At 36.1% G+C, this 26,402-nt stretch overlaps 1 protein-coding gene across 2 annotated transcripts in view; it reads left to right on the top strand.

Moving 5' to 3' along the window:
- The window catches only part of tmeff2a (transmembrane protein with EGF-like and two follistatin-like domains 2a), a 108,039-nt gene that overhangs the window by 33,033 nt on the left and 48,604 nt on the right, over window positions 1-26,402 (top strand). For both annotated transcript variants that reach the window (XM_073846302.1, XM_073846301.1), the window contains exons 3-4: window positions 10,511-10,640; window positions 19,801-19,827. In XM_073846302.1, the coding sequence (XP_073702403.1) occupies window positions 10,511-10,640; window positions 19,801-19,827 (157 nt within the window). The remainder of the gene's footprint in view (window positions 1-10,510; window positions 10,641-19,800; window positions 19,828-26,402) is intronic.

The following is a 26,402-nucleotide window of genomic DNA, read 5'->3' as shown; positions in this document are numbered from 1 at the left end:
CTAAGAGAAAAGAGAAAACCTACTTGTATTTCAGAGCCCATTATCTGTCCAACATATTTTTTGGTTTGTAATATATTTCTACCCCTGAGAAAAGTTGTTTTATTCAGACAGATTGAGGTTTTTTTAGTCAAATTAATATGGAATAGATTATGGCCAATGTCAATGCATATCTCAGACAGCAAATTTAGCTTTTGAATTTTTAGGGGAAAAACAAGAAATTTACGCTGAAATTTGATAAAAGATTCCCAGTAAATTTCACAAATGTGACCCAGGACCACAAACCAGTAATAAGTGTCATTTTTTTTATTTATAGATATTCTGAAGTTGAATAAAGCTTTCCATTGATGTATGGATTGTTAGGATAGGACAATATTTGGATGAGATTGAACTATGAAAATGAAATTCTTAGCAATGCATATTACAAATCAAAAATTGAGGTTTTATATATTTGTGGTAGGAAATTTACAAAATGTCTTCATGGAACATTGTCTTTACTTAATATCCTAATAATGTTTGGCGTAAAAGGAAAATCTATAATTTTGACCTATACAGTTTTTGGCTGTTGATACAAATATACCCGTGCAACTTAAGACCAGGGTCCAGGGTCACAAATAATTGAATCAAAAGCTAATATTGAAGTACAAAGACAGAAAGTAGAAAGTAGCATTGTCTTGTAAATATACTTAATCTTTGCTTTATTTGCAACTTCAAAAAATGGTTTTGTTTCCATTTTAAATATGAATAATTAAAGTATGTTTTTTTTTTTTTTACAATAAAAATTGCCAAAGAAGCTAGCGTTGCATTCAAAACAAACAAACAAATAAATCTATGTTGCTTTTGTCATTTGAAGAATAAAAAAGGATCCTAAACATCTTGAGGTTATTAAATAATAACAATTTTCATTTTAACTCTTAAAAAACCTTGGGTAAACTAATGAAGTACTGCAGAAGTAGCTAAAGACAGGGCCTGAATGACTTCTGAATCCAGCACAGGAGTGACATTTAGGTGTTGCAGGATACAAATCTTAAGAGTGGCGTTTCCTTATGGGAGTGTGTTGTCTTAACATGTCAGCAGCTGTTTCGGTAGTTTTCAGTGCTGTTAGCTCTTCCTCTTACAGAACTGTAGACGCAGTACACAGTCAGTCTTATCACCGCACCGATCGCTTCTGCTGCTCACTGTGTCTGACTTTAATTGCCTGTCTTGGTTCAGTCTAGCCCTACTGTGTGAGAAGTTTCTTTGTGTAGGCTATGGCAGTACAAGCGGTGCCTAGCATAGATGGATTGACTTGTCAGAAAGAGAATGGCTGATTTGTGCCTCTGAATAGATGAATAGATCAACTAATAGATGGACTGACTGATGCCTGAATGAATGGCTGGATCAAGGGAAAAAAACTGATGGATGGGTAAAAAACAAGGAATTAATGGGCTGCCACGTGCTTGCTCTAATACTCGCTCTAATAATACTGCAACACTTTTCTGTTGGCTTCCTGCCTGTGATTAAGTGTGACTAGGCATGGTGCGAATGAAATGTTAAAACGTGGTAACACAGGTGTCTCTGAGTGATGTTTGCAAGTACTTTGTCGATGTTGTGAGGAAAAAGAGGCTTTAAAATAAGTAAGATAATGAGGGAAATTGGAGCAGAAGCAAGACCTCGCTGTAAGCCAGAGCACAGCACCACAGCAGCCCCTGCAGGACGAAACGGGAACTGCAACACCTCCAATTGTGGTTAAAAGTCAGAGAAACCAAAACACAATCCATTAGAATGATGGGTTTTAGTTCCTCTGAGCTGCAAAGGCTAAAGCTGCTAATATTACACATAGCAATTATTCTACACAAGGAAACCTGCTCACACACACACAAATGTGACCCTGGATCACAAAACCAGTCACAGGGGTCAATTGTTTTTTTTATGTTAAGATTTATACATTATCTGAAATGTATACATTATCTGATCATTTTTGGCTATTGCTGCAAATATCCCAGTGCTACTTAAGACAGGTTTTGTGGAGCAGGGTCACAAATGGCTTTGAAACACTGTCAAATTTTGGTTCTGGAGACAAAATGCACAGGGAGTAGTATAAGGGAAGTAGACGGATCACTTGTCGATAAATTATTGAGACAAATTAGAACTCCTAGTATGCCACCTGCAGGAGTGAAAGCACCACCTTTTAGTTAAAAGGGCCGATTACCTGTTTGCAGGGTTGCCAAGTCTGCGGTTTTCCCATGGAGTTGGGCAACTTTTAAACTGTTGCCGCAAGTAGATTTTTTTTCCTCTCCGTGAGTTAATTGTTTGACATATTGCATAAAGTATATTTGACTGAAATGCAATGATAAAATTGCGGTAGATAAGTTTTGTGAAGGAGGGCCAACTGTGTTTATGATCACAAAGATATATTGGTTTTCAACAGTGACTGTAAAATATTTACTTTGTGTATGGGAATTCCATCTTCTGAGTTTTGATATTTGGAATATGGTCATTGGGCTATTTTTGATTGGACATTGGACTAGTTTTGTAAAGCAGATCTGGCAACCCTCCCTGTTTTTTTAGTCTAGAATCACATGCGCATTATGCCGAGTTCAGACTGCACGATTTTCAAAGCAATCGCGTCACAGATCTTTTCACACTGCATGACTATCTGGGGTAGCATTCCGTCACTGCTGTGTTCACACTGCACGATGGATCGGCGACAGGGGGTTTCTACGTCTCACAACCAAACACACACGACAAGTGACATGGAAACAACACGAGGTCAGGCGTGCAAGTTCTCATGTGAGACTGGGATTATTATTAAAAAATGGCAGCCCGCAAGAAGCTTGTCATACAAATTGCATGTGCACTCATTTGCAGCGAAAAGAAAAGAAGCCGAAGCTATTCTTGTTGATATTGTGGTCTATACCTTCGTAACTCCTCCCCCAACTTCCCGTTGGCCTGGATGTTGCTGTTTCATTGGCTGTAGGTAATCGCCTATGTCATTTTCAGTCAGATCACCTTTCACGGCATGATTTTGAATCGGCGACAGGTCCAGATATTTAGCATGCCAAATATCTCACGGGTGTCGGCGACACGTCGGCGATTCTCTCAGATCGCGTCTTTGATAGTTCACACTGTGTGATTGTCGAGCACCGATTTGCCTGTGATTTCGGGCATTTGTCGGCGATTTCTCAAAACCTGTCGGCGAGTCAAAATCGGGGCTAAAATCATACAGTCTGAACTCGACATTAGCTGGACCTGACTAAAAACTATTTTTAGTGTGATTTGAGCTTAAGAGGCACATTGTACGATATAATTATTGTCATTCTATTGCTTAAAATGTTATTGCAGCTTAACAATAATACATTTTATTTTTAAAGCACTTAATCCTTATAAACAGGTTTAAAACATTTTTTTTGTGATTTCTTAAAGTTGGCAGTAAGATTTCAGACTTCCCCTTTAGAGGGTTTGCACTTACGTTACGATTTGGTTACCCAGATGCATGGCCATATTGGCGATACTCAGATGTAATCAACAGCATAAATTGCTAAACCATGAAAAACCTTGTGGAAGCTTCTAAATCGTATAGAGACCGACTTAGAAGCAGGAAAAGCCTATATTTTGACATACCTAAGCTTATAGGTGGTAAAAATACATATGAGCAGTATTAAGATATTAGCCTAATATTTCACCTACATGACCGGAAATGATAAGAACAAACTCGAATGTTGTCAAGGTTCTTGCTCTGGAAATCCTGGTTCAGTTTGGCCAACCACAAATGCCTTTTGTTCCTCAAGACAATTTTTTACACTCTTCTCTTGATTTGTTATAAATTTTGGCAGTCTGTTGAACACCAAATATTTTTCCTGGTCCGACCGATTAGGACAGCCCAAAACATGACAATAATTAATCTTTTTTTAGCTGCAATAATCAGCCAATATCCGAGTTTTGTTCGGTTCAGCAGCATTGTTTACGCTCAGTGCCGCCAGTATGGCCGATTGATGGTGCGTTGTGAAAACACTCTATAAAAGTAGAGCTGCCGAGTGTGTTAGCGAGATGCCTACTGAGTAAATTGACTTGACTTAAAGGTACTTAAGAGCCAAAATGTGTAGTGTGTCATTTTGTTTATTGGATGAGGACATCCACCCTGAGTGTTTGTCTGTCTGGCCTCTGTTGGGAAGCTCATTGCATTAGATTGCTTTCAAACACATGCTGTCCAGCCTTATGGCCGTCTCTTACAAGTTTCTTTATCTCTCGTCTGTCTATTTCTCCCTGTGTTTGTCCCTCTCTCATTGTCTCTTGTGTCTTCCAGTTTCATTTTCTCCTGCACTTAGCCTTAATGTGTCATTGTCAACTACCAACCTTGATTTGTAATGATCCAAATATTTATCACTTTAGTTGAGAATTTGTTGTACTCTTTTATCTTATAAGAGCAGTCGTGGCCATTTTTTACTTTAATGTACGGTGTCAGAAAAAAGCTTAAGAAATTCTTCACCCAAAAATTAAAATTAGCTTAAAATGTAATCTACCTCAGGCTATACAAGATGTAAATGAGTATGTTTCATCATCAGAACAGATTTAGAGACGTTTAGCATTACATCACTTGCTCACCAATGAATCCTCTGCAGTGAATGGGTGCCGTCAGAATGAGAGTTCAAAAAGCTGATAAAAACATCATGCAATCCACATTATCAATTCATCAGTTAATGTCTTGTGAAGGAGACAGATAGCCAGTATCTTTTGGTTTACATCATAGCTGTGAACCACAATTTGCATGTGTTATTTATAATTAAGGGGTGGAGCATTCTCTTTCTGATCTTCTGATTGGACAAAAATCTGTGTAGTGCAGGATGAGTAATCTTTTTTTAGTCCATATTTCAGCTCTATGTTCTTGAAATGAACAAAACAGGGACTTGTTTAATGCCTTTTTGTATCACAGCTGACTGTGAAAAGATCAAACATTTCCTGCAGTGGAATAGATATGTGTATTATATCTATCAGCATGCTTTTAAGCTATTTCAAGGTCAGTACTTCAATACTTTCAATACTTAAATCCTACTCCTCTGACCTGCAAGCGAAAAGCGTTTTTTTTTTTCTTTTTTTCTGTCATAGCTGAAGAGTCTGTCTGCTCTTTTAACTGTTAGTGTGTCAGACACTCATTACTTGGCCTGAATTTATTTCAATTAACTTTTTTCAGCATAATCACCAGTTATTTTTCTCAAAGATGAAGTTCTAATGCACTCCTTCCCCTCAAGGGGTAAAGTTAAAAGGACCAAACTGCAGGGGCTCGGCAAAACAGGCATTTCTCGGGGCATGCTGGGGGCTGCCTGGGGCCGGGCAGCCTTTCTCACTATTGCATCATGCCAGGCCAAAAAAGATTGATTGAACACTTGAAGCTGTAGAAATGTCAAAAAAATGAAAAGGTTTAAATGCTGCTAATATCCATTTTGCTCTATCCTCCTCCTCTCATTCTTTCTGTGTTTATTTTGAGATCATCTCAATGCTTTGCTCTTCTGAGATTTCATTCTATTTTTCTATTCTGGTTTCTCGGTTGCGTTTTACTGTCACTCAGTCTTTTCTTTCACTCTCCATCTCAGATGCGCTAATAGTGGAATATTTGTATCAAAGAGAACTCAAATCGCATTCGACCTTGGTTGAATGAGGATTTTTTTTTGGGGGGGGGGGGAACACAAACTCACTGGTCAAGGGCATTAGATCACAGATTGGCTACAGTATTTTAGTTATCAACCCAAATATTCGTATCAATCTATCAATCTAGTTCATATATGTGACCCTGGCCTGTCATATGTCAAACGGGTATATTTGTAGCAATAGCCAACAATACATTGTATGGGTCAAAATTATCGTATTTTCTTTTAAGCCAAAACTCATTAGAATATTAAGTAAAGATTATGTTCCATGAAGATATTTTGTCAATTTCCTAGCGTAAATATATATGAGCCTAATTTTTGATTAGTAATATGCATTGCTAAGCATTTGTACAACTTTAAAGGCGATATTTTTTGCACCCTCAGATTTCAGAGTATCAAATAGTTGTATCTCAGCCAAATATTGTCCTATCCTAACAAACCATACATCAACGGAAAGCTTATTTATTCAGACTGTCAGTCTGTGCATTATTGGTGTTTTTTCCTCTCTTTCTGCAACAGTACACCATTAGGTTGTGACAGGTTTTTGAACAAACTATTGAATCATTCATTAAATTGATTTGTTCAAAATGCCAATTTCTTCAGCAATAAAACAAATGAGACTTACTGAATTATTTACTCAACCAATTCATTCAAAAATGCTGAATCATAGGAACTAAATATTGTGTTTCTCAGTGACGCATTGGTTGTTTCTGCTTTGGCTTCATTTGTCTATTTTTGTTCAACCAACTAAAATAGCCCTGAAGTAAGGCAATATTGTGTCTAAAATGTAAAATCTTGTCTCCACTGGATACAAGTGGAGCATGCAGAGCATTGATGAAATATAATGGTCATCCATTTATTGTCAGTGAATTGTCGCATCGCACCACATAACCCATTACTGATTATAATGAGTTCGGTTGGCTTTTGACGGTGGTGCTTGACAAACGTCCAGTGTAGACAGCCTTTTGTATTACACTTCTCCATTGTTGTTCTATGTAAACATGCGCTGGACACTGATGTGTTTGATCGTTGCAGTCATGTTTCACAACTTTTGCAGCAGCATCTGCATTTCACAGCATTCTAAAAATGCGACACTTAAGTTAAAAGAAGTTCGTATTTTAAAAAATGCATCTATAGACTGCATTGTTTTCACTTTTAAAGGATTAGTTAACTTTAGAATAAAAATTTCCTGAAAATGTACTCACCCCTATGTCATCCAAGATATTCATGTCTTTCTTTCTTAAGTCAAAAAGAAATTAAGGTTTTTGAGAAAAACATTTCAGGATTTTTCTCCATATAGTGGACTTTAATGGGAACCAGCGCGTTGAAGGTCAAAATTGCAGTTTCAGTGCAACTTTAAATTGCTCTTCATGGTCCCACACAAGGAATAAGGATCTTATGTAGCAAAACAATCTGTAATTTTCTGAAAATAATAAAAAATATATATACTTTTTAACCACAAAAGTTCGTCTTGCACCAGCTCGACCTCATGCATTACCGCATCACGTTGGAAAAGTCACTTGTAGAAGTACCAACCCAGTGTTTACGAATGCCCTTTACAAAAAAAGGAAGGAAAAAAAAAACGTGACGGATGATTTTGAAATCGGAGGAGAAAATATTATAAGATTCGCCCTACCCTACCTTTTTGAACCGGAGTACACAGACGAAAAAACTAACTGTGCATGACCTTTCCAACGTGATAAATAATACCTGAAGTCATAGGGTGTGTTCACACTTGTAGTTTGGTTCGTTTGGTGCATATGGTCTGGACCAAAAGAGAAAAAAAAATATATAGGTCCTGATCCGCTTGGCGTTCACACTGGCATTTTTGACAGGGAACCTAAAGATACTGAAACTAAAGGCATAGTGATTCATTTAACCAAACCAAATATGACATGTATGAACTCACCCATAGAAGCACATTGCAGAGCTAGTGCAAGATGAGCACTTGTGGTTAAAAAGTATACAAATTTTTTTTTTTAATTTAAAAAATGACCAATAGTTTTAGTAGACAAGACCCTTATTCCTCAGCTGGGATTGTGTAGAGTCCTGAAGCTGCAATTTGAACCTTCAACCCATTGGCTCCCATTGAAGTCCACTATATGGAAAAAAAATCAGGAATGTTTTCCTCAAAAACCTTTTTTTTTTTTTGACTGAAGAAAGAAAGCCATGAACATCTTGGATGACATGGAGGTGAGTAAATTAGCGGGAAATTTTAATTCAGGAGTGAACAAATCCTTTAAACATAAAGAACATTTTGTATAAATGGCCCTCAATGCAGCAATAGACATACCCAATGCAGACACATTGCTGCTCAGTATTAAGTTACTCAGTATGAACTTGTCTATCGGAATACTTTGGGAATATTACACTCTCTGCCTTGCTGTTGAATGCCTGTAGTATCATCTTGGAGTTGTACTGACTGCAAACTTGATTCGACTTTTTGGCAGTTTTGTAATGCTGTATTTTCTTACCAGAGGATGTGGTTAATAGTTAATATTTTATATATATGTAGTGTTATTTTTTATGTATATCACCATAAATTTGTTAAATTCTGTTTGTTAAAAAAAATCCATCCATGTCTATCCTTTTCCTTTTTGCTGTATTCTATCCAACCAGTATAATCGTCTCCTGTAGACCTAGTTTTTCTTTTTCCCCCATATTTCACCCCCCTCTCTCTGGATATCTTGCCAGTGTTGGCTCAGAGCTCTCTCATCCTGCATAATATTGCTTCTCAGCCGATAAAACAGCGAGTACAAATCCTGCTCCAGAATCGATGGGCACAGTTATTCCTGTGACCCCTGCCAACCAGCTGGCCACCAGCCACACAATCCCTCAGCCAAGATGTGAGCTGACAGACCACTGCAGCCCTGCACTGTACCCAGCTCCCCAGGGGCCAGACAGACCATGCCTGCTGGACCAGACACTGTGTGTCTTTGTGTGTTCATGTGCATGTGTGTGTGCGGTGTGGTCAGACTCTTCCAAAATACCTGCGTGAGGTTTGGAACAGCTTCATTTTCCACCAGGCCACCTAGTGAGTTAAAACTACCTGCTTCTCATGAAGTCAAACTTTAGAGGGTTTTCAAGAGATTCACTGGAATATTTGAGAAGCCTTTCAGTGCTGAAGTAGATCTTTGTCTTCCTCTTTGAAGGGTTGCACCAATATTAAAATTATATCTGATGCAGATTTTTTAAAAAAACTTGATAATTAGAGAACTAATTTTGTTATGACCATGTTTACTTAATTATTAGTTTCATTTGTTTGTCAGGTTTTTTTATTAAAGTCAGTTTATCTTTTCATATTAGAATACATTTTTATTAAACATTCTTGCTTAGATTGTGTGGAGAATATAATCACATCTTCAAACCGAAATTTCATTTTAAAAAGTATATCCAATTTTAACCAAACAACCTGCAACCAACCTGCAATTGCAAATGTTTCACAATATTTTGTGATGTATTCCTTCCTGGTATTTTCATACACTGAAAACATCTTTTTTTTCGGCTGGTTCGGGAACGTGGGCAGTGTAGTTGGCAGGCTGAATTTCGGCCCTCAGAGCTCACAGTAGCTTTATTCACATTCAGATCACGCAATTCTTATTCTCTGCTGTAAGCTCATCTAAAACCCCCAAAATAAAGCACTGCTAAAACATCACAATTAGGCTGTGAGAGATATATAGGTCAGTTTCATGCTTAATTCTTATTCTTGCGTAATACATTTCAACAAAGACCCCTTTGTTCCTATCTCACGCTGTGCTTAGAAAAAAATATGAATTTTATTGTAGTTTTTTCCCTGAAAACTACTGTAGTGTAATATTAATATGCAGTATATTTCAATGTATTTACAATTATTTATTGCTGTTATCTGCTGTTCAGAAATGTGTGATCATTAAGATTTTTAATGTTTCTTTTAAAGAACTTTCTGATGCTCATCAAGGCTGCATTTATTTGATTAAACATTTAGAAAAAAGCTGTAATTGTGAAATATTATTTCAATGTAAAATAACTGTTTTCTATGCGAGTATATTTTCAAATGTAATTTATTCTTGTGATGCAAAGCTGATTTTTCAGCATCATTACTCCAGTCTTCAGTGTGACATGATCCTTCAGAAATCATTCTAATATTCTGATTTATTACCAATATTGAAAACAGTTGTGCTGCTTAATATTTAGTTGGAACCTGTGATACTTTTTTTCAGAATTCTTTAATTAATAAAAAGTAAAAAAAAAAAACAGCATTTATTGAAAATAGAAATCTTTTGTAACCATATAAACTACCATTAAAAAGTTTGTGGTCACTGGTAAGTAACGCTCTTTTTTGGAAAGAAATTACTACTTTTATTCAGCAAGGATGTGTTAAATTTGTATGGAGTGATTGAAGACTTGTATTGTTAGAATAGATTTCCATTTTGAATAAATGTATGTCTTTTTAACTTTTTATTCATCAAAGAATCCTAAGAAAAGAATCACATGTACCAAAACAAATATTAAGCAGCACAACTGTTTCCACCATTGATAATAAACTTAATAAATCAGCATATTAGAATGATTTCTGAAGGATCATGTGACACTGAAGACTAAAGTAATGGCTGATGAAAATTCAGCATTGTATCACAGGAATAAATTGTATTTTAAAATATATTAAACTAGAAAAACATTATTTTAAACTGAAATAATATTTCACAATATTACTGTTTTTTCTGTATTTTTGATCAAGTAATAGCAGCCTTGATGAGCATAAGAGAATTCTTTAAAAAACATTACAAATCTTACTGATCACAAACTTTTGAACAGCAGTGCATTTCAAACTCAATCAGAAAGTTGAAATAATGCTATTTTTAATGTTAGTTTTCCACATCTAATTTTTCTCAACTTTTCCTTTTTTTCAGTGCAACAATGATTATGTTCCTGTGTGCGGCTCCAACAACGAAAACTATGAAAATGAGTGTTTTCTGCGGAGAGACGCCTGCAAACAACAGACTGAGATCCTGGTGGTCTCCGAAGGATCCTGTCCAGCCGGTACGTTCAGTCATGTGTTTGTTGTCTCTTGAAAGTTAATCCACAACCTAATCATTTGCCCATAAAATGTGAGTATGAGGTTATAAGATTGAGCAGAACTGTAATTTACTCATCTCAGGTCTGAATCTGACAGGGACTCATATCTGTGTTGTGTTAAACATGTTATACTGTACAATAGCCAGACAATATATATAATACCTTTTACAGGCTAGAACCATATATTACCTCTTTTGCTGTGTTTTAAAACCTGCATTCAGAGCTTGTAAGGCACAAAGGCTGTTTCACAAGCCTTTATCGTTGTTGTATATGATTTCAGAAAAACTCCCCCTTCTTCCTCTTATATTAAAGGAATAAGCATTGCATGTTTATGGCAAATCAAAAACCAAATTATACGAACGAAAGTCTGTTCTGTGGTCAGTAAGATGGTGTGTTGCGGAGACTAAAGCAGATGTTTGGTGCTCTGGGAGTTGCTGAGTCAGACTCCATTAAACAGTGCCTAAACACACTGAAACCTCTAAAAATGATCTCTAGGGAGAGAGAGAGAGTGTGGGAGGCAACTATTTGTGCTTATGGAGCATCTAGAGAATGAAATGTTCTCCTCACGCCGTGCGTGTATGCAGGTATTGTCATAATTCAGTCCCAGCAGGATGGTGGTTCTCATCTATGCCCGAATGTGTATGAGCATGTACTTGTCTGTAGGTGTTCTGGAAGGTAAAAGCTAATTTACTGAAACAAGCTGCAGAAAACATAAGAGTGTTTGTCTTTGTCTCTGTGAAGCTTGAATGGCGCCACTGAATCATCGCTCATCATCTCTCTGTTTGGCTTCATCTATCTGTCTGAACGCTTTCCTGTTATCTTTTGCTTTTATTTCGCTCTTTACGTTCATGCATTGAATGTACATCAGACCAGTCTGGTTTAAGTACCTCATGGATATAACTCTGAAAACAAAAGTTAAAATTATAGTTAGGATCAATGATGTCCTGTTTACATGCTAAGTGCTGTAAAAAAAATCAGTTTTTCAATGTTTCAATGGTTTGATGCAGTAAACCTTACAAATACAGCAAGTAGTTCTCCCTAAATCTTAAAACTACAATATGTTGCACAAAAACACTACTATTTATAAAATTATAGTGGCTTTGGGCATCCGCAATGACACTCACTGTGAGAAATACTCCAAGCTAAGTGATAAAAATGGTTCTGATATCAGTAAAATATTGCACTCCTCTCATCAGATTCAAGGACTTGAAAGAACTGTTTTATTAATATATATAAAAAAAGATCTCACTAACCTCTTTTGTATGATAAGTAGTGTTTACAGTCAAACCAAAATTTATTTAGACACCTTCAACATTCCTTCAACATAGTTTAGAAAATGGTAATAAAATGAGAAGATTGAGAGAGTTAAACTGTGTCATAAAAAATCATCTTGATGATGTCTGATAACTTTGAAAGAAAGGTATGTAATTAATTACAGTCAGCCAAAAACTATCAATACTTTGTTGACCAATTACCAAGCAATGCTTAATTTTGTTCAGTCTGTGGTGTAAAAAGGTCACATTAGCAATTAAAGAAATGCAAAACATGGTCAGTTCAAAGTGTCCGATTAATTTTTGGTCCCACATTTTTATCAATTTTACTGGTAGTCCACTGTATGAAGAATTTTTGGGTATAATATTGTCACAGTTTACTTTATTTTGCTATCCTCACTTACATAAATGAACTATAGTGTCCTGTACTTACTAGTAAAAATTATAACCTGGTGTCTGAATAATTTTTGGTTGACTGTATATACAGCCTCCCTAATCTTCATTGTAAAATATGCTTAAACAACTAGAAAAATAGATGGAGTTTTTCAACATATTATAGTAGAGAAGGTAGAAATTCAAACCTGAATCACAACAGACATTCTCAACAGATCTATTTAATTCCTTACCAATTTGATTTTAGCTATGTTCAATTCAGATTTAATAGTACATTTTACCCACATCATTATGTTGAGGATTAAATTATGTGGTTGAACAAAAAAATTAATTTACCTGAAACCCTGCTAAATGCTTAAAGCCCTGTCTGAAAAGAGCTTTAAGTAAGACCAAAAGAATATACCCAGAGCCAGATGAGATTTTCACACTTTCAGCTCTGAGGACATTGAGGAAAGAGACAGAGAAATGGACTGCCTCACAGTTCTGATGCTTGTACCAGCTCATCTAACTCTTTGACACTGATTTCCTCTCCACTAATTCCCTGGCAAATGATCCAGCAGCTGACAGATGACCTACAGAGATAAGTGAAGTGTATCACACTCTGCTATTTTCTTTATTTCTCCAAGGCTGGTTGCAGCTCGGCTTCTCTGTCTTTATTCATACATCAATATCATAACTGAGCACCTTCATGCACCAGGAAATAGGACATTGATTGTAATAACCGGAGAAGTATTAAAGGCGTCATATCACATCATATTACATTTTTATAGTTTGTTACATTTTAGGTTTTCGTACATATTTCCCACCTTTTATCTGGGTCTTTTCCATTGATATTTCCGACCCTTTGTCTTTAGAATTTAGAATTAAATGCTCCTGTGCCTTTAGGAAGCACCTTTTGCCATATAAAAATCTGTGACAAAGTTTACACTATGAAAATTGATGTTTACCAGTGAGCCTGCAATTGCTTAATCATTACAGTATATACAGTACATGTGGAGATGAATGCAGCAAACGTTCAAAAGTTTGGGGTCAGAAAGATTTTTTATACTTTTGAAAGAAATATCTTTTGCTTACCAAGTCTGCATATATATATAATCAAAGTAAAAATAATAATAATAATGATACAGTAAAAATAGTAATATTGTGAAATATTATTTCAATTTACAGTAACTATGTTAATACATGTTAAAACGCAGCTTATTGCTGTAATGACAAGCCATGGAAGCTTGTTTCAAACTTGTCTCATTATTCTGACTTTTTCTTCACGCAATTGCAAGTTTATTTCTTGCAATTGTGACTTTTTTCTTAGAATTATGTGATGCAAACTCACAGTTCTGACTTTTCTCAGAACTGTGACAAACTCACAAATGCTAGTTATAAAGTCAGAATTGCGAGATATGAACTCAAGTTCTGACTTCTTTCTCAGAATTGCATGGTGCAAACTTGGAGTTCCAAGAAAAAAAACCTCATAATTGTGAATGTAAAATTTCAGAATTTAAATGTGCAATTCTGAAAAATAAAGTCAGAATAGCGAGATATTAACTTATTGAGACTTTTTTTCTCAATTGCTGGTACAAACTCAAGAGTTACGAGAAAAAACTTGAATTTAGAATTTCAGAATTTAAACTCAATTCTGAGAAATAAAGTCGCAATTCTGAAAAATAAAATCAGAATAGCAAGATATAAACTCACAATTCTGACATTTTCTCAGAATTGCGAGTTTATAACCCAATTGTGACTCTTTTTTTCCGAAATGTGACATGAACTTGCAATTTTGAGAACATATTAGTCTTTTTCCCCTCAGAATTGGACTTTGTAAATGACAAAAAATAAAGTCAGAATGGCGAGATATAAACTCACAATTGTGACTTTTTTCTCAGAATAGCGAGTTTATATCTCATAATTGTGACTTTTTTTTCTCAGAATTGTGAAATATAAACTCACAATTCTCACTTTTCTCAGAATTGTGACACATAAAGTTATAAACTCAGAATTGCAGACTTTTTTTCTCAATTGCTGGTACAAACTCAGAGTTGCGAGAAAAAACTCAGAATTGCGAATTTAGAAGTTCAGAATTTAAACTCAATTGTGAGAAATAAAGTCGCAATATAAACTCACAATTCTGACTTTTTTCTCAGAATTGCGAGTTTATAACACAATTGTGACTTTTTTTTTCCAGAAATGTGACATAAACTTGCAATTCTGAGAACATATTAGTCTTTTTCCCCTCAGAATTGGACTTTGTAACTCACAATTGTGAGTTTATATCTCACAATTCTGAGAAAAGTCAGAATTGCAAGATACAAACTTGCATTTGCGAGGAAAAAAGTAAAAATTGCAAGCTTTTATCTCGCAACTATGACTTTATTTCTCACAATTGCAAGTTTATAGCTCGCAGGTTTGATTTATAACTCGTAATCGCACATCTCACAATTCTGAGAAAAGAAGTCAGACTTTCGAGATAAGTCACAATTATTTTAAATTCAGTGACGGAAACAGGCTTCCACACAAAGCTAAATTGCCATCAGAGTAATCATTTTTAGCAATATTAAGAAAAAAAAAGTTTTGTATCATTGTGAATATCTTTACTGTCACTTTTGATCAACTAATTGGATGGAGCGAGATTTTATTTAAATTCTGTAAAAAAAAAACAGATTTGGCCTGTGTTTGGTGCTCTCCATGGTGCTGAATCCCATTCTGCAATTTAAATGACACTAAATGGTTTCAAAAGTGCCATTGTGCTAGAGTCAGCATTAATAGTTATGGTACTGTTTGAAGTCCATGAGTTACTAGCATAGTCACTAAATTCAGCTGTAATCCCATTCGCCAACAGTCACTTCCAATACTCTTGGAAGTAAAATTATGTTATTCCCTTGTCTCACTAAGTAATTCCACCATCCTTTACTGTGTCAAACCTCTCCTCCATCACACTTGGCTACCGAAATTTGACTGTAGCTTAGTTTCCCAAACTGAAGTCCTTACTGTGCTTCGTTGAAACTTTCAGAAGGGTCTTACGTGTCAAATATTAAGAAGTACCGCAGAGGTGAGTATATGCTTCTCTTTTTTTTCTGGCATTGATAAGTGGGCTATTTACCTCGCAAACGGTGGCAAGTTCACCACTGTGCTGCTGTAAGATCAGTGTGAATAATGCGCTGATTAAGGAGACGGGCCACGAGCTTATATTGAGTTTTCAGTGCGGCGCGGGGCAGCTAGCCATTAGCTTAGTGGTGCGTAACTGTAGAGAGGAGAAGGCAGTTCATTTTCAACATTGGAAATCGAGGTTAAGATAGCCTTCCTGCGTAATCGCACTCCATGTAGTGCTAAAGCAGTTTTCTCCATGCAGGGAGTATGCATCATATTCCAGGAAATGATTATTACATTCTCAAAACATTCGCATAAACAGCTCAACAGGCCTGTTTTATCATTAAGTACTGATATGTTACCTGACGCACGGATGTTGTCAAGCATGCTGTTCTGGAAATAGTTAATTGTGTGTAGAAACAACGGCCGTGGCATGTTAAATCACAGCTGCGTTTGTCTCTGCTGACAGAAACCATCTGCCTCTGAGCCTCAAGCTCAAGTTCACTCAACCCCATTGCATCGTGGGAGCCCAGATAAAAAAGTGCAAAGTCACCTCATAACACATTCCTCCTGATAAATGACAAAGGCAGAGGAGATGCGTAACCCGCTGATACCTCTGAATGAGGAACAAAGGTCTCTTACACTTAATAAGACTCCTGCCATTGTTTCGTGCCAGCAAACTCAGCAGAGTCCGGTCTCACAGGAAGAAGTGTGCCGAGAAACAGACTGTTCGTCTCGCTTTACTCTTCCAGCCTCACTGTGAAATAGTCTTTTTGATGTACTAGGGAACTTCATGAATTTTTGAGGCTGTTGAAGGTTTTCCACTTTCTTGACCCAGTGCTTCAGGACAGGTTCATTGGTTTAGTTTAGTTTTTGCCTTTTTAAGGTTTGACTTTTTATAAGGAGTGATGAATTGAATACAAGGATGGATAGTTGTTGAGTGTAGACTATTTATTTGTTAAAGTTGAGTATATAATATTTAAAACGTAGCATTCAAATGACATTATTAACATGATTAATACCTGAAAAACATTTTGTACCTTTTTTTTTTTTTTTTTACATAAGAGAGGGCGCTGCCATTTCTAACTGTGCAAGGCTTCTGGTGTCAGCCGATAACAAACTGCTATTTGTTATATTATTTTCATTTATTATTGTAAGTGTAAACACACTTGTTTGTAGCGCAAATAGATTTACTGTTTACCACATTTTGTTATTCATCTTGTTGTTTACCGTCTCGCACATTCGCAGGAAATAGCTTACTTGTGCTTTGAAAAGTAAAGTGAATACAATCAATGCCCCTTGGTGGATTATCCATACTTTTTCAGGAAGCAGAGGGATTTTTAATGCAATTTCCAAAATGTCTGCCTCTGTGGCACTATGCAGGGATACATGTTTGCTGAGAAACTGCTTTTTTTTTCATTAAGCAATGGCAAGATCAAAAATAATAGGTTGATTGAAGCAATGTAATTCATTTAAAAAATGTTATGTTTATTCACAAAATCAACAACTATTTTTTCTACTTATGATACAACAGGTAATTATTATTATTATTTTTATTTCAATCATTGTGATTTAATTTTATGATGCCAAACACAAATAAATGTTATCATTAAATCATTAGATTTAACTTAATTAAAATTAAAATATTTTACTAAGATATAGTTTGGGTGGGAATTGAAATATGTATTTCTTATATACGCTACCAGTCAAAAGTTATTGAACAGTAAGATTTTCAATGATTTTTGCTCACCAAGCCTACAATTATTTGATCCAAAATACAGCAAAAACAGTAAAATTTTGAAATATTCTAGTTTTCTATTTGAATATATATTTGAAATGTCATTTGTTCCTATGATCAAAGCTAAATTTTCTGTATCATTACTCCAGTCTTCAGTGTCACGATCCTTCAGAAATTATAGAATTGTATAGTTTTATTTAGCAAGGATGCTAAATTGAAGACATTTTTAATGTTACAAAAGATTTCTATTTCAGATAAATGCTGTTCTTCTGAACTTTCTATTTATTAAAGAAACCTGAAAAAAATCCACTCAGCTTTTTTTTTTTTTACGTAATAATAGTAATAATAAATGTTTTTTTGAGCAGCAAATCAAAATATTAGAATGATTTCTGAAGGATCGTGTGACACTGAAGACTGGAGTAATGATGCAAAAAAAAATTGCTTTAAAATCAGGAATAAAATTTTAATCAGGAATAAATATATTCAAATAGAAACAGCTATTTTAAATAGTAAAAATATTCCAGAATCTTACTGTTTTGCTGCTGCTTTGGATCAAATAAATGTTCAAAAACTTTTGACTGGTAGTGTATATTTTTATATGTCCTGTTCTGTCATTTCAATTGTTATAGTGAAAATCCATTAAATTTTAATAATGTTCTTTCTACCAGATTATTGCTCATAATAATAAATGTACATATTGTATGTGTACGTATGTACACCTCAGGCTTAACAGAGTTAATATTAGTCATGTTTTATAATTTTATGCACACATGCAGGTGATATTGTGTAAGCATATCAGATAAACAAGTGAAAGTATTTTGACAGGTTTAGACATATTCTTTGCATTAAAGCCATAGCTGAGCATTTCATGTACAGATGGCCAGAGAGCATCGCTCAGATGGTCAAAGACAGATTGTGTGCGACGATGTCTCTGAACCAAGAATGTAACTGACAGCAAATAAACTTGTGTGTGTCTGTGTGTGTTTGTGTTTACTACTGGGCACATGGTGGTTATAGCATGTTAAGAAGAAATTTTTATGTAAACTAAAAATCTAAAGGAAAAACAGATCATCTTATGTTCTCTAAGGATGCTAAAAATGTCTTTGTATTCATGCTTGATCTAACACATGGATCTACACGTGTAAATTGTAGCGTGTTTGTTTGATGATACATATGCATTGCTACCCTACTGTATTTAAATTACATTTATTCCATGCTAAGAATACTACAAATACATTTACGTGTTATGTATTTAAATTGGAACAACTAATTTTATACTTAATGCACTTTAATTGTGCAGAAGTAATGCCGAAGTACAACTAAAGATATACTTAAGTATATTTGATTGTGCTAAAGTGGAACTATTGCAAGTATTCTTGTGCGATATGTCAGTAAATATGTTAATAGACTTGAACTACTTTGTATAAAATAAATGCATTTTAAATCTAACATTTTTTTTACTAGGGTATCATATCCAGTCAGAGGGCATCACTTATATTATGATACTATTTCAGAGTCATGTTTAAACAAATATTGTGGCAGTAAAACAATGAAGGCCTGGACTCTTCTACTGATATGCACAAAGGGTGCAGAAGGGTTAGCGTTTCTATGGTTTAAGTTGAAACAGTGATTCTAAATCAGACTGCAATGAATCAGAGTATATGTGCATTTATAATATTTCCCTCTTGCTTCATTTGTGCAGCCCACTTCTGCCTACATGAGCCAAATGGGTCACATATTCACCTTTGATCCTCCCACAGTTTAAAGGTTGTATCAGCGATTTCTAGCCTGAAACATAAAGTGTCATAAAGGCTGACCAGAGAGACGCGTTTGTTTCACAGACAATTTATGGGGCAGGCAGCGAGCGGATCGTGATGAAAGGTCAGCTGAATTTGACACTTTATGTTTCAGGCTAGAAATCGCTGATACAACCTTTAAGTACATAAGACTACATTTGTAGTGTATGTTGGGATAGTATGCCCAGACTGAGCAATAATGTACATGGTTTATCCGTACATCCATTTTCCAAATCGCTTGTCCTATCCACCTTATTCTTTACCGCAGAAGTAAACTCTTAAAAATAAAGGCGCTTTAAAGGATTCTTCAAGCGATGCCACAGAAGAACCATGTTTGGTTTCACCATTCAGTCAAAGGACTGAAAAACATCTATTTCTTACCTTAAGATGTTAAAGGATCTTTATGGAACCATTTAGACAAAAAAAGGCTCTTCTATGGGATCGTGAAGCACCTTTATTTTTAAGAGTGTAAGCCTAGATACTTCCGGTTCATTAGCTGCTGTAGGGAAATAACAAGAAGAATAACAATGTGCAATGAAGGGTAAAACTCTTTGCACTTCAAACCAGTGTGTTCATAATTAAGATAATACAAAATTAAAATAATGTGGTAAGACACACCAATTTGCAATATCAAGCACTAAGACCAGCTGTTTTGTACAGCTAAATATAACTGGACGCGGATGAGACCAGAAGCCAGACCCGTAAAATTTATCTTACGGGAAGATGAAGGTGGATAGGGCCATAGGGTTGCCCATTTCAGCAACCATATTGGATTCACTAAAATGATAGAAATGAAGACTTTGAAGAAGACACTGATGTAATGTCCTGCTTTTTGTATTTTACAGATGCTGGTTCGGGATCAGGAGATGAAGGTAAGGCAGACCAGCTCCAAATATTGCAATTTTGACACCTGAATTTGTGTGCATACTGCTCATTAAATCACTCTGCACTTGTTTACACTTCCCCACAGATGATGCTCATAAACACACACTCACTTCCTCTCAGCCTGTCAGCAGTCATCTTCTCTCCTCCACAAGCCGCCCACTGAAACTGAGATTCAATTACACCCACTCCCGTATTGTTCAGAGAAACAGAATTATTACACTCTTCCCCCCAAAGTGCAATGTCTGACTGACAGTGGAACAGTCTGCGGCTCGAGCTGTATATTTGCATCGCTTAGAATGTGTCACTCTTCTTTGATTTTAATCTCTCGCTCTTCCAGTCAACCCTTTTATTCCTCTCTCTCAACCAAACTGGCCACATCCGCTAATTGAGTACTGTAACATCCCCCTGCATACTGCTGCTTGTTTTGCCAGCCATTTCCTGTTTACTAGATGTAGTCTAGGCTTTTCGCAAATAGCAGAAACTTCGTTGGTGTATGTGTCATTTGGACTGGGCTATTTTTCCCTGGGGAGGTTTGGTAAATTTATATATTACAGTACTTTGTGATTTTAATCCTTTGGAGTTTTCTGAGAAATTTAATCCTTTCTGGATAGAAACGTCTGCAATTTTTTTTAATTTACTGACACCAAACTTTAAATGCAAGACAAACATTGTTTAGAACAAGGATTTTTAAACTGAAAAATAGTAGTAGTGTGTATGTTTAAGACTCTAAGTTAACTGCAAAACTGTAAAAGGTACTATACAAAAGAATTTGAATCAAAGTTTCTCTTCAGGTTTGTTTACAACACTAATAGTGAGCAGAAAAAAATATATATATGTTACAATATTTTCCAGATATATGCTATGTTTTGGGTAATACTCTAATCCTCAATTTCACAGACAAGGCTTAAGCCTAATCTCAGACTAAAATGTAATTCTGAGCTGCTTCAACTGAAAGAAACTTGCACTGACTGATCTTAAAATATATCAGTGCCTTTGTTTGGTCTCAGGATGCACACAAGTAATGTTTTTTTTTTCTAAGGCGCATTAAATTACTTAAATGTCCTAATTGAACTATAGCCTAATCCTTGGTTAGTCTAAACCCTGTCTTTAAAACCAGGCCTAATAGCTTACTTTGGCTTCAGTTCAACATAAAAGCAAATTATTTAGCAAACAACATGCCTTTTGTAATTGTGCACTTAACATTTTCTTACAAAATATAAACTGGTGTTTATAGCTTTCTTTATGTTCGTCCAAAGCTTTAAAAGTTTGAAAAGCCCTGGTTTAAAAACTACAGTGCTTATGAAGGACTTAACTGATCATGAACTTCTCATTTACCAAGTATGCCAATTAAGAGTATGTAGATATTTTGTTAGAAAAATGACGTTGTTTTAGTAGATGACAGCAAATGGCTCTCTGCAGACCGGAACAATAGAACAAGTGAGAGTGGAGAAGACAAGATGATGAGGGGAGAGGAGAAAATATGTATAGAGAGACAAAAGAAGAGTGATAAGAGACCGGAGGACGTGCACATTGATAAAATGAGTGGAGAAACGAAAGGAGAGGGAAAGAGAAATGGAAGGCCGATAAAGAGAAAGATAAGTAAAGAGGAGGAAGAGAAAGATGAGGGCGATAAAGGCTGGGTAAGGGAAGGGAGAAATGATTGCGGTTTATGGATGGAACAGAAAGAGAGTGAGAAAGAAGAGCATTTAGGTAAGCACAGCACTATCGGTGTGATAAAAATCAAATGTGTTTCAATGGCTGCAGATAAATCATATGGGTTGCCTGCTGGGCATGCAGGCTGCTGGACACTTATGGAACAGCACAGAGAGAAGCCGCTCAGGCAGTTTGAGCTCCCTGAGCTCCAATATAACACAGGCAAAATAACACGGTTTACACGTCAGACTTATGCAGTGTAGAGAAGCCAGTGATTATTATGGTTGATTGCCTTTTCTGATTATCAAATGTTTCTTAACAATTGAGATTACTTCTACTTCTAATGAAGTTTAGTCACCAAGTTATTTTAAATATAATGATTCCCATCAGCAGTGCATAACATTGGATTTTAATGACTCCAATTAGTCCTATATGGATGTACCTTCCAAAACCACATCAAACACTGATAAAGTATGCGTTGAAGTATATTCAAAAGCATTTGCATGCAAATAAAATGGTGTATCATTAATACACAGATAGTTTTAAATGGTCATTAATAGACCTTAAAGGGATAGTTCACCCAAAAATGAAAAGTCTGTCTTTAATTAATCACCCTCATGTCTTTCCAAACCTGTAAGACCTTCATTCATCTTCAAAACACAAGTTAAGATATTTTTGATGAAATCCGAAAGCTTTCTGACCCTGACCCAACTGACACAGAAAGGTCCAGAAAGGTAGTAAGAAAGTGTCATCAGTGGTTCAACCATAATGTTATGAAGCTACCATGATGCTTGCGTGTGGTGCTGCTGGTGCAGGAGCCAGCGTTTTAATGTATAAAGTCCATCTGTCTTAGTTCATCATCTGTATATTCTGGTTTAAAGGGATAGTTCACCCAAAAATGAAAATTTGATGTTTATTTGCTTACCCCCAGGGCATCCAAGATGTAGGTGACTTTGTTTCTTCAGCAGAACACAAACGAAGATTTTTAACTAAAACTGGTGCAGTCTGTCAGCCAAATAATGGGAGTGGATGGGCACCAGACCTTTAACAGTAAAAAAAAAACATGCACAGACAAATCCAAATTACACCCTGCGGCTCGTGGCGATACATTGATGTCCCAAGACACGAAACGATCGTTTTTTGTGAGAAACTTAACAGTATTTATATCATTTTTTACCTTTGATACACAGCAATGTCCATCTGTCCTGAGCACGAGTTTATCATCCGGCTCGTGACGTGAACGCGTTCTGGCTTAGTATACGCAAACGCCGTAAGGGGAAACTAGTGAAAAGTCAACAGTCCCGGATGAGTTTGCGCAAGCAAACGTAATCTTTTAGCTTTAAATCTGTTTGAACAATCGGGATAAGTGCAAGTAATTACCATTTTGAATAGCCGCTATACCCACGATCTCTGTGCACTGTGTAAACAATGATTGTTGTACACACGCGACAGATCGCTTCCGGCGTTTGCATATACTACGCCAGAGCACGTTCACATGTAGCGAGCCGGATGCTGAGCTCGTGCTCAGGAGAGATGGACGTGGCTGTGTATCAAAGGTAAAAATGATATAAATACTGTTCAGTTTCTCACAAAAACCAATTGTTTCGTGTCCTAGGACATCAATGTATTGTCACGAGCCGCAGGGTGTAATTTGGATTTGTCTGTGTATGTTTTTTTAACTTTAAAGGTCTGGTGCCCATCCACTCCCATTATATGACTGACAGACTGCACCAGTTTTAGCTAAAAGTCTTCGTTTGTGGTTTCCTGAAGAAACAAAGTCACCTACATCTTGGATCCCCTGGAGTAAGCAGATAAACATCAAAATTTCATTTTTGGGTGAACTATCCCTTTAAGCAGGTAAGGCTGGGCAAAGAATTGCAAGTCATCCTCTTTGTCGAAATCTTCAAACATGGTTACGAAGACTTTTTTATGTAGTGTGTGTCGTCTTCTGCTTATAAACAAGGTGCAGCGCATCTAGGTTCTACGTCAAAACGCGGCTCCTGCGTCACATGCTTCATGGTACTCCTGTGAATGCGTGTCGACGACTGACACAGAAGAGAAGAAATTGTTGAATATAGTTGTTATTTTTGTTTTCATTGCACACAAAAAGTATTCTCATAGCTTCATAACATTACGGTTAAACCGCTGATATCACATTGACTATTTTAACAATGTCCATACTACCTTTCTGGGACTTGAACATGGCAGTTGCATTGCTGTCTATGCAGGGTCAGAAAGCCCTCAGATTTCATCAAAAATATCTTAATTTGTTTTGGAACGACATGAGGTTGAATATTTATTTTCATTATTGTGTGAACTATCTCTTTTATCAGGTTACACGACATATTGAATTTAAACACGGGTAAAGGTTCTAGATCATGTAATGTTCACAGCTCACTACTTTCAAAGCTATTTTATGGACTTTTCTTACTGAAAGTTTTCTTTTTTCCAAAAAATACCTCTTGTCAGCTGAACAGACAGTATGTTGTTAAACAACAGTACAATCCATTGAACGCACTGTACATCTATGCCTCACAGCCTTGTTTTCATTCCTGTCAAAAATTAAATATAGCATTACCATGACCTATGGAAAAAGATGCTGTTTGGACTCGTGTTGTGTCGTTATGTAAGGTAGCAGAGATTAATATGGTCATACTAACTAGCCAAACATTAGATGATGTTTTTGTTGTTGTTTAATTTAATTAAATTTAATTTAATTTAATTGCAGTCCTAATGTTTAAAGACAGTCTTGGAAAAGTACTAGAGAAATCACCTGAGAATTGTCTCATTAGATCTAATTAAGTTAATTTACTTAGTGCTTGTTTTTTTTCTTTTTGAGTTTCATGAGAAAAATATATAACATGAGGATGAGTAGATGATGATGAAACTAACTACTATAATTTGTGCTTTCCTATTGCAATTTTTATTCTAATTTTATTGTGTTTATTTGCTTTTATTTCAAGAAGCAAACATCTTTGTTCCATCGCTGTAATTCGAGAAACGCCCGATTTTATTCAATGATTAATTGCTGTATCACTTCAGCTGTCAAAACTGCAGCAGTACGGCTCCAGCAGCACTTCATTATTTCTAATTACTTCCAAATGTAATCCATTTACTGTGTATCCAGGGCTCTGCGTCGAGGATCCATTATGTATTTAATTTTGGTAGATTTTCTATAATCAATACAGACAACACAGACACAGGAAGCGGTCTTTAAGGGAGTTGGCTTGTGTGCTTTTGGTTTTCGTCGCGTGTTTATTTGGTCTTTGCAGCTGCGGTCGACCGCGTTTGATCTTTCACATAAAAATGGTTGTTAAGCCGTGCCTTAAACTGTTCTAAAATACTCGGCAGCTTTTACCGGAGGGAAATTAATGACCTCACGTTCCTGAGGTGACGACAGTCAACTGCACAGCCGTCTCCGGGTGAGGACCTTCCTCAGTCACCGTGGTATCACCATGGTAACAAGCTTAGAGGAATGAGAAAGAGAATAATCTAATCTCCCCGTTTCAGCTGCGGCGATAAAGACAGGCACAGTGCCGTCTGGAATAGGAGGTGAAGACTAAGGAAAAGTGTCTGGCTGTGCTCAGAGTTTGTGTGCTTAACATTCAAGCTGAGATTGAACATGTGCACTGTTTCTGTACTGCAGTCCTTACTGAGTCAGATGCACTGTTTATCAGTTTGTGTCACTGCGGCTGCAAAAGGCTTTTAAAACTTCACAACGGATATAATTCAGAAGTTCATCTGATAAAAAAGCCCTTTTGAAAAGCTCTCGGACTGGGAAAACCTGTCCGTAACCTTGCTTCAATGAGAGGGTGGCGTTTTATCTTGGGTTATTTAGTTATATACTATTTCTAAGGCTGAAACCTATTTTAAACCAATGATTCAAGGATGACACATTCAGTTGTTCATCTGTTAAATTAATATTAACATTTCAAATTACTTCTATTGTGGAAAGATGTTTTTCTCTGATTACTGTGTAGGAAAAATTTAAACCAAATATTCAATGTCCAAATGTGCAACAATTAGAGCTGTCACTAACAAACATTTTGGTAATCAAGTAATCAGTCAATTACTCTAATGATTATACTCAGATAATTATAATTATTTTTTGTGGTAATAAAAATAGACCTTTAAAATGACTTAAAATGCATACAGTCAAGCCTGAAATTATTCATACACCTGGCAAATTCTGACTTAAAGTTACTTTGATTCAACCAGCAAGTTTTGTTTTTGTTTTTTTTGACCGGAAATGACACAGGCTTCTCTCAAAAGATAATAAGACAATGTACAAGAGGCATCATTGTGGAAAAAAATATTACTCATCTTTTATTTACATTTGAACAAAAAGTGGCATGTCCAAAATTATTCATACCCTTCTCAATAATCAATAGAAAAGCCTTTATTGGCTATTACAGCAATCAAACGCTTCCTATTATTGCTGAACAGCTTTTTGCATGTCTCTGGTATTTTTGCCCATTCATCTTTAGCGATGCGCTCCAACTCTTTCAGGTTGAAGGGTCTCCTTGCCATCACCGTGAACTTTAGCTCCCTCCACAGATTCTCAATTGGATTTAAGTCAGGACTCTGGCTGGGCCACTGCAAAATGTTAATGTTTTTGTCTGCTAACCATTTCTTCACCACTTTTCCTGTGTGTTTTGGGTCGTTGTCGTGCTGAAATCTCCACTGGTGCCCAAGGCCAAGTTTCTCTGCAGACTGCCTGATGTTGTTGTTGAGAATGTTGTTGTTGTTGATGTATTGCTCCTTTTTCATGGTGCCGTTTACTGTGATTATGTTCCCACCGGCTGAAAAACACCCCCAAAACATTAGGTTCCCACCACCATGTTTGACAGTGGGGATGGTGTTCTTAGGGTTGAAGGCTTCTCCTTTTTTACGCCAAATGAAGGCTACA

Source organism: Garra rufa, chromosome 8, assembly GCF_049309525.1.
Source record: "Garra rufa chromosome 8, GarRuf1.0, whole genome shotgun sequence".
NCBI classification, from domain to species: domain Eukaryota; kingdom Metazoa; phylum Chordata; class Actinopteri; order Cypriniformes; family Cyprinidae; genus Garra; species Garra rufa.
Note: the sequence above shows the minus strand (reverse complement) of the source record. Positions and strands in the feature narration are given on the sequence as shown.